At 38.5% G+C, this 13,678-nt stretch overlaps 2 protein-coding genes across 5 annotated transcripts in view; both read right to left on the reverse strand.

Moving 5' to 3' along the window:
* Positions 1–1,333: 1,333 nt before the first annotated feature.
* On the reverse strand, positions 1,334–11,988 carry cdca7a (cell division cycle associated 7a). 2 transcript variants are annotated; one of them, XM_089132985.1, is made up of 10 exons: positions 11,832–11,988; positions 11,012–11,143; positions 10,797–10,925; positions 10,490–10,711; positions 10,255–10,332; positions 7,140–7,337; positions 4,828–4,962; positions 4,582–4,731; positions 4,355–4,491; positions 1,334–1,384 (listed from the first exon to the last, which is right to left on the reverse strand). In XM_089132985.1, exons 1-10 carry the CDS (start codon positions 11,841–11,843, stop codon positions 1,354–1,356), a joined length of 1,224 nt encoding a protein of 407 aa, XP_088989111.1. In that variant the 5' UTR covers positions 11,844–11,988; the 3' UTR covers positions 1,334–1,353. The 2 variants fall into 2 exon arrangements, with proteins under 2 accessions (XP_088989111.1, XP_088989110.1); XM_089132984.1 differs by having other exon boundaries at positions 10,797–10,922; positions 11,832–11,973.
* A 611-nt stretch (positions 11,989–12,599) lies between these two features.
* Positions 12,600–13,678, reverse strand: part of map3k20a (mitogen-activated protein kinase kinase kinase 20a) — a 54,945-nt gene continuing 53,866 nt past the window's right edge. For all 3 annotated transcript variants that reach the window (XM_089132987.1, XM_089132986.1, XM_089132988.1), the window contains one exon: positions 12,600–13,667. In XM_089132987.1, coding sequence (XP_088989113.1) covers positions 12,991–13,667 — 677 coding nt within the window. In that variant the 3' untranslated portion in view covers positions 12,600–12,990. The remainder of the gene's footprint in view (positions 13,668–13,678) is intronic.

Here is a 13,678-nt window from a genome sequence, read left to right on the forward strand (position 1 = left end):
CGACCCACACACTTTTAATAATTGAAATGTTGGTTTTTAGTGCTAAAAGTTCAAAATAAAACATAATTAGTATTTGTCAATAAACAAAGACAAAATTATATTTTAAAAAGGTAAGAAGTCCTCTAAAAAGTATATATATATTTTTTTTTTATTATTATATCACATTTTAGTAGTTATCATAAATTAGGTATCATTTGAAAGCTTACAAAGTCTGAATTCATCCTGTGAAATCCGTTTCGGAATTGGACGTTGCGCTACCATAGAAATGGTATTTTTTTATTAGGCCCCTCCCCTTTTGGGCATCATCTTTACTAATTTATTATCAAAACCTTTTCTAATCTTGACAAAACACATTGTCAGAAAGGTCTGAGTCATAAGGGTCCATATTTAGTGACAGAAGTGATATTCGGATAGAAATTATTTATGTCAGAATGCATACAATTGAATTCAATGGCACCCGGTGGCTATTTTTGGTATAATGCCTAAACAAAATCTCATGACAACTTCAATTTTTGTGACATCAATTTTAAATTTGGAACACAACTTCATTTTAAAGTAAAAAATATTTTGTAAAATATTAATTTTATATTAAAAATATATATATTTAAGTTTTTGATTTACTGTAAATTATAACTTCTTAACTTTTTCATACTTTAATTTTTTGAAGTGCTTTCACTTCAGTAATAATCTGCTGAATGTTTTCATTAAAACAAGAACAAACTTGGGTCTATATTCCAAAGCATTCTTGAATTACAACCATTTAAGTTTGTATAGTGCATTTTAAAGTCAATCAAAAGGGGGGTTGACAGGTAAAGTGTTAAAAATAACCTTACAGATACCCGGATGACGTTCGTTAAAAAGTCTTCAAAATCTACGACATAAATTAATTGAAGATGTGAGGACAGATTACACCATTTTAACCACAAGTCAACTTAAATTGTCAGAGATCTAAAAACAAAACCAAAAATGAACATTTAACCCTCCGTCCTGCACAACACCCACAAAGACTACAGATCTTAAAAGCAAAACTTTTATTCCAGTACTACACCAGAATATTGCGCAGTCATAAAAGCATCTAAAGCAGTAAAAGAACAAGTATTAAAAAAAAAAAAAAGTTAAAAACAGTAAAGAACAAGTATTGCAGCAAACAGTTTTCCAAGTAATCAATACAGTACAGAGATAAAAACACTCCCTTTAAAAAGAATTGCACATTTAAAACAATGCAAATGTAGATTTCATGTAGATAACTCCCAACGGCCTACTCAAAGCACCCGCCGCGGAAGCCGTGAATCACATCAATGGTCAACGAGAAGCGGCAGTTTTGGTTGGACTCCACAGAACATGGCGAACGTTTTATTCTCCTTCCTCCAATTCCTTCTTTAAACTGCAGAGAGAAGTCAGAAACATTGGTTACACCTTTGTAGATTTCCCAAAAGCCACCGAGTGAGTGACAGAGACGTCAACACACCCCAACTAGAACTCTAAAAGCAGTAAAGACAGGCAAACATGCATTCTGGCAAAGAGCCAAACATCTACATTGTTACACCAAAGAAATAGTCGGATGAAATCCGAAATCCGGTTGCAACTAACGATTATTTTTTTTTTTACAATCGATTAATCGGACGATTATTTTTTCGATTAATCGGATAAAAAAATTCTATTCGATTTTTTTGACACAAGCCATAAACAAAGCAGTGCGTGCTTCCGTTTTAAGTATCAATCCTGCTAAACTCTTTTTATTCAACTCCGCTTGGGTTGACATTGAAATATTCGCCAAGGAACACTCGGGTGAGATGACATAACGTAACAGCCTTCTATCTGAACCATTCTGACTTCTTTGCTTGCTGTTTTGCTTTAACTCCCGTGCATTGAATGGCGTTTCAGCTTAGTGAAAGAGTCAGAGTTCCCTCTTTCACCGACGCCGATTCAACATGTCGAATCGGCCGAAACAAAGCCGACGAGGATCAATGTCAGCCGACGGTATGGAACACACCGAGGAAACTTAGGCCCTGTTTACATGAGAACACTCGCGGGTGAAAACTTAAAAATATTTTATCGGATGTGCCTTTCGTTTACACGGCGACGGCGTTTTTGAAGCTTAAAAAAGTGAAACCACCCTCCAGAGTGGAAATCTTAAAAACGCTCCACCGCCGTGTTCCTGTGTAAACGGTAAAAACGTGAAAGTCTGCTTGACCGTGAAGGTTGTACGCAGGCGCGTGGACTTGGTGTTGTTGTAGTATGCACTCCTAGCCGCCTGAAGTGCATACTACATTGAATCACACACTTTTGTGTCACAATTTGCACACGGATTTCCCACACAAAACGCTCGTCTAAACGCAGAATAAAAAATAAATAAATAAATAAAAAAAAAAGCAGCGCCACTTTTGCGGTTTCTCTTCAGAATCGTTTCCGTGTAAACATAGCCTTAGTTGGCCGACCGTCGGCTTGGTGTGTACCAGGTTTAATGGAAGCTCGTTTCTGGCAAAGATTAAAACATTTTAGAAGAGAATTCTGACTTTATCTCTCAAAATCGGGAGTTTATAACTCACAATTCTGACTATTATAACTCACAAACTCTATAGTATCCAGCTGCAGACACGCAGCACACCAGTTTCAGAACCCCAACACCAGAACCGGACGTAAGGGGCGGAGCTTGCGTTCCAACACCAGCACCAGGGTTGTAAGTGAGGGGCGGAGCTTAGATTCAAAACCTAATAACGCCACCTAACTTAATTTGGAGGGTATTTTACACATGAAACCGCTTAATGAACATGAAACATGCTACTCTATATGCATGCATGTTATGATGCTACATTACAGTACAATACGCATTTTAAAACATTGATTTTGTGTAATATAATTGTATATGGTTATCGGTTTCATTGTATTATGAGTTACTTCCAGATCATGATGGTGAAAAAATAATACTTGAAACTTGTACATTAAAATGCTCATAACAGTTAAATTATTATTGCTATGCAGTTTATACATGCGTGTAGATTTATGAAGGAAAGACCTTTGTTTTTGTTTTTTACAGTTAACTCTGTATAATAAAGCTTTGAAAGATATAAAACAAGACAAGCATGGGAGGTTTTCAAAATTATACACAATTCGATAACTGATTAGACCTCTGTGATATTTTATGTTCTACTTATTTATTGTGGTTATAAAAATCTTAAATTGTTTTGATAATGAAGATTGTTTAATAAAAAAAAAGTATGGGTATTTTTTATAAAATATACTTTTGTGCAGCATGCATTTTTTTGTGTTTGTGTAAAATAATAATGTCAAAATCTAAAAAAAAGAGAGAAAATTTGGCATTGATTTAAACGAAACAAAAAGGTATACAAAATGACCAATTCAACCCTAGGCCTATTTTATCACAACAATCTTGTATTAATTTAACTTTCAATATATCAAATGAGGAACTCACTCTCAGGCCCATTTTGTCCTTACATTCTTGCTAAATAGCTATAATAATAATAATTTCACCCCTCCCTCACTTCCGGTTCTGGCGCTGGGGTTCTGAAACTGGTGGTGCTGCAGGTCTGCAGCTGGATATATCTCGACAAAAATCACAATTGCGAGTTACAAAGCCCAATTCTAAGGAAAAACTAAAAAATTTGCAAAAAAAAAAAAAATAAAAAAATTGTGAGTTTCTCACAATTCTGAGATAGTCAGAATTGCATAATGTAAACTCACAATCGAGAGGAGTCACAATTACCCTTTTATTCTTATTTTCTTAGGCGGAAACAATCTTCCATGGCGTTTATACATTCATTGACTGAAGTTTATTTCGAACAAAATACATATTAACACGCAAATAAAAACAGCACAGCTCATCTCCCCTATACATAGATATAAATATACACACACACACACACACACACATTATTTACACTTATAAAAACAGTTGCTCGAAAGGGAATGGAAAGTAGTATAACTTATTTACTGCCACCCCCAATTCCTTCCCTTATATTACCCCATATCCACTGCCATTAACAGTAAAATGAATATTTATTTGATATTATAGTTTCTTACAATTACATTATGCTATGTCAATAATCACTATAATCTGATAATCCTCATTATCATAAACATTAAAATATGTCCCGATATCTATACTAATCACATATTTAAAATATCACCATTTCCTAGCATTTCGTTTAAACAGTTTTACAATAACAGTAATTAGTCATCATCATTATTATTTACTCAGCTATGAATACATATCCCACTCTATTGTAATCGAGTCGCCATTTACAATATCAAGATATAATCCTTTTATAATCCTAAATATTAAACATAATAGCGTTACGATGAAGTTAACAGTAATAGCTACTAAAAACATTACCTTTTGAGATAAGAGTGCACATTGTCATAGCCATGGTACTTGGCCAGGTACACGAGCACACCGGTGGCACAGCGCCCCTCTCTGGCCCGGCAGAAACTGCAGTTACAGATGCCCCTGCACGGCGGGCAGTGCCACTCCTGGAAGAGAACCCCCACATCATCAATATACTCTCATCGTTCAGAACACAAGCCAGTGCTGATGATGTCAGGATATGCAGAGAGACTAACCGGGTTCAGGAGGGCGTCATGGACCTCTTCTCCATAGCGGTTCCTGAGACAAGGCCCGCAGAACTGCCCGCGAACACCCACACACTCATGGTTGCGGCAGTTGGTCTTGGTGTCAGTGGTTTTCTGGCGGCACTGATGGCAGGTTGAACCCTGACGAACAAAAGCACAGTCACACACAGTTCTAGTACGCTTCAAACAAGCGGGAAGACGAACACGGAAAGCGTGATATTCAGATTCAAGACTCACTGTGGCACGGTTGTAAGTCTTCTCTCTGACGTTGACACAGATGTTGTCCAGTTCAGCCTGAGTGATTTCCTCCACAGGCCTCACGACATGAGGAATCGTCAGAGTGCTGTTATAACTGCGCCGCCGTGGCTCCTTCTACTCAACACACATATTCCATATAGTCACCTTACTTGAATGCAAGTGATTTGTCCATGGCAATAATTGGCCATTTTGAGACTGAATGTACAGTACCGCTCAAAAGTTGATTTTGGGGTCAGCAAGACTTTTCTTTAAAAATTTGAAGTTCACCCTAAACTGAACATTTGCTGTCAATTAAGATTTTTAGCTGAAACCTTGGTCACTGGTCATTTATTTTAAGGAGTAGTTCACTTTAAAAAAGAAAAAAAATTTGCTGATGATTTATTCACCCCCATGTCATCCAAGATGTCCATGTCTTTCTTTATTCATTCGAAAAGAAATTAAGGTTTTTGATGAAAACATTCCAGGATTTTTCTTCATATAATGGACTTCAATGGGAACCAAACGGTTCAAGGTCCAAATGAGAGTTTCAGTGCAAACTGTTCAAAGGGCTTTTTTTTTTTCAAACGATTCCAGACGATGAATTTTTTTTCAAACGATTCCAGACGATGAATAAGGGTCTTATCTAGCGAAACGATCGCTCATTCAAAAAAAAATTTTTTAAAAAGTTTTATAAGCTCAAATTCTCACCTTGCTCTGTTCTGTGATGCACGTTCTTGACTCTCCTGTTCGAACTCGTTCATCAAAATGAACGAATCTTTTTTTCGAGTCACTTCATTCATTCAACGAATGAAACGAACAGATTGACTCAGAAAAAGTTGTTCATTTTGATGAACGAGTTTAAACAGGAGAGTCACGAACGCGCATCACAGAGCAAGGCGAGCATTTGTGCTCATAAAACTACTTATGAGCAATCGTTTCGCATGATAAGACCCTTATTCATCATCTGAAATCGTTTACAGCCCTTTGAACAGTTTGCACTGAAATGGTCTTTTGGACCTTGAACCGTTTGGTTCCCATTTAAGTCCATTATATGAAGAAATTCCTTAATTTCTTTTCGACTGAAGAAAGAAAGACATGGACATCTTGGATGACATGGGGGTGAGTAAATTATCAGCAAAAGTTTTTTTTTTAAAGTGAACTACTCCTTTAAAGCAAGTCAATGCCAACAGTCACTTTGGAAGTGGAATACAGAACAAGATGAATATCCGTGGCGATACATTGAGGTCTTATGAATCGAAACGATTGGTCTGTGCAGGACATCATTTCCTGCAACGGTCCGGCACGCGTTCACAGCAGTCTGGAGTATTCCTGTCACCGGTCCGCCGTCTGTTGTAAAAAAACACCGCGTCGGCTCGTGTACGAGTTTGCCGTGTATACATCATGCGACAGTAAGCTCACACTCCAGACTCCCGTGAACACACTCAGGACCGTACGCAGAGACTGAAGATTATTTCTAGCATTTATACCTGTAATCCAGAGTTTCTTCCACGGACTGATCGGTTCGCTTCACAAGACCTCAGGCATCATGGGTATTCATATTGCCTGTACTTGTTTTTTTGACTCTGTAGCCATTGACTTGAATCAATAAGAACCACGGTCTCAGCTTAAAACCTTTACACTGAAGAAAAACTCTATATATGGGATAGCCTGAGGGTGAGTAAATAAACAACTTATGCTCTTTTTTTGGGTGAGATAACCCTGTAGCCCTCAATCAGGTCACAGGGTCTATACGACGCCAATCGACTTTTACTTTAAAAAAAAAAAAAAAAAAAGTTTACACTTCTGGTCTTCGGGGTCAATATGAGCCCACATTGAAATGTGAAAAAAAAAAAAAAAAGAAGAAGAAGAAGAAAAAACCCAACATAAATCTAAAAATTTTACACAGAAATGAAGGCCTAGTAATAGAGCATGAACGCAATGTTTAATAAAAATAAAAAAAATCAAATATTTTATATACAAGCTAATGGTGTAGTTGAGGAATTGTGTGGTATATGGATACAAAAGTACTTTATATCTCCAAAAACACAGCATTATCGAATAGGTGAGAAGTAAACAAAAAAAAAAAAAGATATATTATTTCTATGATTAAAAATGTTTATTTTTTATACAATTACTCAATCAATTTTTGGGGTCGTATAGACCCTGAAGCCCAGAAGTGTAAACAGGAAACCAAGACCATTTGAAGCTTATAGTTCAACAAGTACACATTAAATTGATCAAAAGTGACTGTAAAAAAAAAAAATAAATTAGCATTTAAAGTTAAAGCATTTAGTTAACGCCAAGAAACTCACCTCTTCCTCCTCATCATCGTCGTCATAAGCTCTGTTTTTGCGAACCAGGCTGTATTTGTCGTCGGGATCATCCTGTGTAGCGGGGGAGGGGGGTCCGCCAGCCAGCGAGCGGGAGCGTGTGTGAGGACGGGACGATCGGTCCAGGTCTCTCCGCCGAGCCGCGCTGGGGTCAAAAGAACGACGAGGAATTCGACGAGGCTGTGCACGGAGAAAAGAAATAAATAAAACTACTACAGTATTTTTTTATTATACAACCAGTAGTAGTATTAGCTAGGGTTGGGTATCGTTTGAATTTGAACGAATTTCTGATTCCGATTCCAATTCCTTGTTTCGATTCCGGTTCCTAACGATTCTCGATTCCGATTCTTTTAAGAGGCAGGGTCAAAAAGGTTTAGCTAACCTTGCTAACCAACGGTCTTTCTGAAGGAAATAAACCTTTCTGAAGGAAATACTCCTGTCACAAATACTCCTGTTGTCACAAATTTTAAATTTTGCCGAGATTTCGTTATTTTTAGAAAAGTGAAGCCACACTTTGGATCGCCGACATAAGCTACTCATGTTCGACTCGCGCGGTTATGCCAACACTTCCGGTAGACGCTTCTTCGTTGGTGTTGTTCAGCGGTTTCTTCTTCCGCTCGGCGGACTGTGAATATCGAAACTAGGAATTGAATTTTTAACTTTTGAACGATTCCGGGAAAAACGAAAAGTTAGTCCCGATTCCAATCGATACTCGATTCTCGATACCCAACCCTAGTATTAGCGTCAATACGTTTATTTTATTTCCCTTAACGCCAATCCAGTTTCTATCGCCAAGTTTCTGGTGAGTTGGACACACCCCTACTTGACGCACTGAGGCTGGCTCTTCCCCTAACAATAGAGCACAATCACATCAGTTCGCCGCTCAATCGCGAGTTACTGTCAGTACTATTAGTTACTACAGCCTACAGTTCACTAGCTAGCTATGCCTTCGACACAGAAATGCGTAGGCTACTACCTGGATGCGATCATGTACGAAACAGATCGGTGTCCTTTGTGAAGAGCCATCCTTGATAGAGAGCTGAGGATCACCACCACTAACAGTGATCATTTTACACGGATAGTTTTATAAACTTTTGTCAGAGACAACTGGGATTCACGGATAATCTGCTGTTACTGGTGAACGGGGCCGAACCGACTATCTCCCGCCTCAACCTTCAAACTCCCGAAAGCAGTATCGCCAAATATCACCGTTGGCAGCTTTCCCGCGAGTGGGCGTGGTTTCAGCGCAGCCAGCAGACGTTTGAGAGCAGAGAATAATGCTAATTGCTTCAAGATTCTGATAGCTTATTTTATGTACTTGACGGCTTACTCAAATTTAGCTGGGTGGCTAATACTATTTTTCTGTAGTTTGACAAACTCTTAAACTTTTACTTTAAAGGGACTGTCTGGGTTTATTTGGTTGAAAACTTTTTCAAAAGCATCAGAATAAAACTTTCTCAGGGGAAGTAGTATTACAGTCCAGCTAAATCCATTTAATTGGATTCCAACAAGAGGAAAACTTTGGTGAACTTTCTCCTGACAGTAAAAAAAATAATGTGTGATGAGCGTCCCATCCGGCATTGTGTGTAAATGACTTATTCCCAGCAAACATCAAGATTTATTTCATGTAGTTGGTTGTTTAGGCACTGATCCCAGTTGTCATTTATTTTTGGTGTATGCATTTAGTGTTTGTCTCAGATCTGTGAAAGGTATTGAGCATTGGTCTTCAGGGTCAATATGAGCCCACATTGAAATGTGAAAAAAAAAAAAAAAGAAAAAAAAAAAGAAGAAGAAGAAAAAACCCAGCATAAATCTGAACATTTTACACAAAAATGAAGGCCTAGTAATGGAGCATGAATGCAATGTTTAATAAAAAAAAAAAATCAAATATTTTATATACAAACTAATGGTGTAGTTGAGGAATTGTGTGGTATATGGATACAAAAGTACTTTATATCTCCAAAAACACAGCATTAATGAATAGGTGAGAAGTAAACAAAAAAAAATGATATATTGGTTCTGTAGGATAATGTTGCTTTGGCCAATTAGCTATTAACATCATTAATAAAAATTAGTGCCGTCAAACGATTAAAATATTTAATCGCGATTAATCACATTAATGTCATAGTTAACTCGCGATTAATCGCACATTTTTATCTATTCTAAATGTCTTTTGATTTCTTTTTGTTACATTATTTTTTTCTCATTTTAATGCTCTTGTCAACATGGAAAAGTGGATCGGCTTGTTTAGTGCAAATGGTTTTTTTTATTATTATTAATATTGAAAATAACATTGGAATAGTGTTCAATTTCACACCAACATATATAAATAATCTCTCACACAATGCAACACTGTCTATCAATAAAAGGGTGAAAGAAATACTGACGAGGTCCTGATATTGACGAGGGGGGCGGAGAATTCGCATCAGCTGTGTGTGTGTGTGTGTGTGCGCGCGCTTGGCCATCAAGTGGCGTTTCAGACTGGACGTGCTGCGATGATGATCGCTCAGTTCACAACGACAAAACACAGATCACTTGGTCTTGTCAATGGGACAATTTGGCAACTTTTTAGAAGTAAACTTTTCATTCAGAATCTTAGAGCATCCATTTCAGCATCTCGCGCTCGTCATCCACTCAAAACGTAACTATTTGGCCGGCCGAAACGTGTGTGCGGCACAAAACGTCCTTGCGCTGCGCTCTGAAAGCCATTAATTTCAATGGCTTGCACCGCGCGAGGACATTTTGTAGCTTCTTCGACCAAAGCGCAAGCAGATCTAGAGCGTAAACAAAACAGGCACGCCGCAAACACACGTTTCGGCTTGTGAGCCGGCTTTGAGTGGATGACGAGCGCAAGACGCCAAAATGGACCAGGACGCATGCCGTGTCCTGTTGCAAAAGCATGTGAAAACTACAAAGTTTGCTAGGACAATAAGACCATTAATCGCGCGATTAAAAAAAATTAACGCCGTAAAATGGGTTTGCGTTAACGCCGTTAATAACGCGTTAAACTGACAGCCCTAATAGAAATGTTACATCTTTACGGTTAGTATTAAAATTAACATCTATTATCAATTTATTTAGCACCTTAAAATCTTACCGTATTGCCCGGTGACAAAGCAGCCTTCCCAGGAAACAGTCCAGGAACCTTATCCAGCTCTGCCATTAGTTTAGCAAGCTACAAGGGGAGGGAACAATTCTGTTAAAACTGGATTCACACTCCAATCAGAATTGAATTTTAACTTCAAGCACATAAATGCAAATGAGTAGGCTATCTAGGGCTGGACAACCATTTCATGAATGGAAAGTTATGGAAAATAAGTTGACTTGCTCACCATCGCTTTATTTTCTTTAATGTTCAGCGCTCTCTTCATCAGGAAGTTGTCACTCTCAGGGTCAGACTCGGGGACTTTGGCTTCAGGTTTGGGTTTGGACTCGGGGGTCACTGGCTTCGATGGACTGGCCCGTTTGTTGGGGAACTTCATGGCTACTCGGAGTGTGAATGATTTGCGAGTTTTCCTGGGAGGCGAACAAGTTTCAGAGTCTGAGTCCATTTTCTGAAAGGAAATGCATAAATATGTCAAAAGCCATTTTATAAAGCAACGACTACAGACATAAAAATGATTTTCTGTCATTACAAACCATTTCGGTCATGCCATCGTTCAGGTCACTCTCAAAACCACTGCATGCGTCCTCTTCCTCGGTCGCAGGTAGAACTTTAAACACTTTCTCGATCTGAGCCGAGCTTCTCGTCTGTCTCGTTGGTCTCTTCTAGAAGAACGTAAAAAGACAACACTTATCATGGGTCCGCTGAAAGACACTTGGAGGTCAATTTTATGTTAAAGTTAGTGTCATACCGAGTTCCCAAAACCATCAGATCCAAAACTGTCACAGCTGTCGTCCGAGGAGGAGGTTTCCATCGGGACCACAGCAGTGCTCCTGTAACTGCGCAGGTTCATTCTGGTGGAGGGCGGAGATGCCTGCAGCCTCTGGACAGGGTTTAAGCAGAACATTAATGAAGAATAAGAGCAAATACTCGAAATCCAGCACAGCTCTGACTGGTTTTTAGTAGAGATCAAAGTGTCAGATGTTCTACTTAGAGAGGGCCTGTTCATATTCTATTATTATACTGAACGTATGGCTTTAAATTGTGTAAGAAATAGAAATAGTGTGAAGTAAAAGTGAAGCCAGCTCTGTTCAAACGTCATCGGTGTCCGGAGGGCGTGAATATAACTTTAAACTCTTTAAATTGACTGCATTTCTTTTTATGCAAATTATTATTATTTTTTTTTTACAAGGACGATCGAAAAGTTAAATGTAAACCGTTGCAGACGCTTTCAACTTAAATAGTTCATAAAAGGGGTTTTTTTGTTGTTGTTTGTTTAATAATTTTAACTTTCTACCAAGTTATAATGTTTTCCTGAACTTAGGGCGACCCCTATCCCCAAGTTAAACAAGTCTACACGTTTAAAACAGCAAACAATACTTACAAACACAACCACGCTCTCGAATATAACGTTACGTCCCAAACAAACACAGATATAAAAAGGGCAATCTTTTTAACTGGCAACGTTAGTTTAATCCTTTTATCGCTGAAAAGAACTACAAAAGCCACATTCCTTCACAAAAAACACTTTCAGGTCAATAGAAAAGAAAAGCTGTTTTATGTAACAGTACCTTGGAGCGCATTATTGCAGTTCTGTGTAAGCTTGTGTGCAGGAGTCCTCTGGAGCGCGAGTGTGTCTCTGTCCTGCCTGCAGTGTTTGGACTGGAAGTTTGGCGGGTAAATGTTGAAGAGGCGCGAGTCTCTGCCGCGCCACTCCAGAGTCCTGGAAGGTGTGTAAAACTAATAATAAACTAACCCATTCGAAAAGCTTGCAAATTCAAGAACTGTATTATCCGTTTAATTAAGAGTTCAGTATTAACTTGATGATACAATTGCATTAGAAGTCTGGGGTTATTTAAATGAAGGTGAATAGAATTATGTCTATTTGGAATTCCATCCGCTTCCAGGATCTTTAGCTGTGGCGCCAAACCTCAGAGCTCATTTGCATAAGGACACATAAATCGCGCGAAATGCAGACTAAATAAAACAAAACAAACAAAGTGTTGGTTTAAATTGTATATTTTATTATTATCTTATAAATGGATAACTTTTGAAATCCCAACAATATAATAATAAATAAATCTTTAATATCATTTAAAAGAAATAATCCTCCATAATAAAATATCACAATTTAATATATAACCACATTTAATATATAACCAGACAATATCAAACATAGAAAATGTCCTCAGTTATTATGATCATAATTGAAGTATTCAGCATAGTTTCAATAAAAAAAGGAAACAAAATAAAATCACAAGAGGCAAATTTAAGTTTAAGCCATAAGGGAATATCAACTTTTAAAAAAGCTAAGAAAATGGGCCTTTTTCAGGAACAGCATTATAATTCATGATATTAAGATCAGTATACCCATTTCAATCAATGTCAATTTCAAAAGATTCTTTTATTTACAATACACATTCCCACGCTTTCACAGACTAAATGCATGTTTGAGCTGTTTCAATTAAAGGCAACTTGCACTGACGTATCTTAAAATATGTCAGTGCTATTGTTTTGTCTCAAGATGCACACAAGTAATGTTTTTTTCTAAGGCATGCTTATAAAAGCTACTAAAATGCCCCATTTGAACTAAGGCATAATCCTGGTTTAATCTAAGCCCTGTCTGTGCACAACTAGATTTAAGTGCTTTCTTTGGTTAAAACCAGCTCCCCGTTCAGCCCATACTGTGAATCAAACTTGATTCATTACCCCTTCTACCAGAATAAACGCTCAACTTCGTCCACGCCCCCCTCCCCTGCCTCCTCTCCGTGGCCGGCTTCTGGCCTGCCTTCCTTCCTGATGTTTATTTTCCTGTTTATTAGACTTCTTTCTTTCTACTTTAATCCAATCATCATCACCGGCCTCTTCAGATGCCTCTTTCTGCTTTACCACTTCAGTGACGATTGACATCCCCGGTATTGGCCGTTGGTGGTTAGATGGAGTTGTGTACGAGCTGTTTCGTGGCCGCCCAGCCTGTTGGAAACCTCTGGATCCTCTCTGTGTCATCTGATTAAACCTCCTGGCTTCTCCGTCTCCTCGTCCTCCTCCAGTGATCTTAATCGTGTGGTCGTAGAAGGTTTTTCTGTTGTAGTTGTGTTTAGCTCCGGCGCTAGGGGGGCGCTCTCGCTCGGAGGCGCTCTCAGACGTCGTGCTGGACGGGCTGCTGCCCTTCGACCCCAGGTGGATGTTGGAGAGTTTGACTGAAAGAGTGGGAGAGGAACTCCGCGAGTCGTTCCATGGTGTGCGAGGGCTGCGATTGGGCGACTTCCTCAACGCAGCGGCGTACGATGATTGGTTGGAGATGACTGACAGGAACTGAGGTAGGGTTATCTTGCCTGTGGACTCCTGGGTAGCTTGTTCTCTCCTCTGCTTCATTCTCAGGTTGTAAATCCATCTGGGATCAACACCTGATTGAGAA

Source organism: Pimephales promelas, chromosome 7 (genome assembly GCF_988280905.1).
Source record: "Pimephales promelas chromosome 7, fPimPro1.hap1.1, whole genome shotgun sequence".
NCBI classification, from domain to species: Eukaryota; Metazoa; Chordata; class Actinopteri; order Cypriniformes; family Leuciscidae; genus Pimephales; species Pimephales promelas.

What these genes read in the sequence shown, in the direction of transcription:
- cdca7a (XM_089132985.1), bottom strand. An exon ending in ACGATGGCATGACCGAAATG is followed by an intron (nt 10,712 to 10,796) that starts GTTTGTAATGAC and finishes ATTTCCTTTCAG; the next exon opens with AAAATGGACTCAGACTCTGA. An exon ending in ACGATGATGAGGAGGAAGAG is followed by an intron (nt 4,963 to 7,139) that starts GTGAGTTTCTTG and finishes TGTGTTGAGTAG; the next exon opens with AAGGAGCCACGGCGGCGCAG.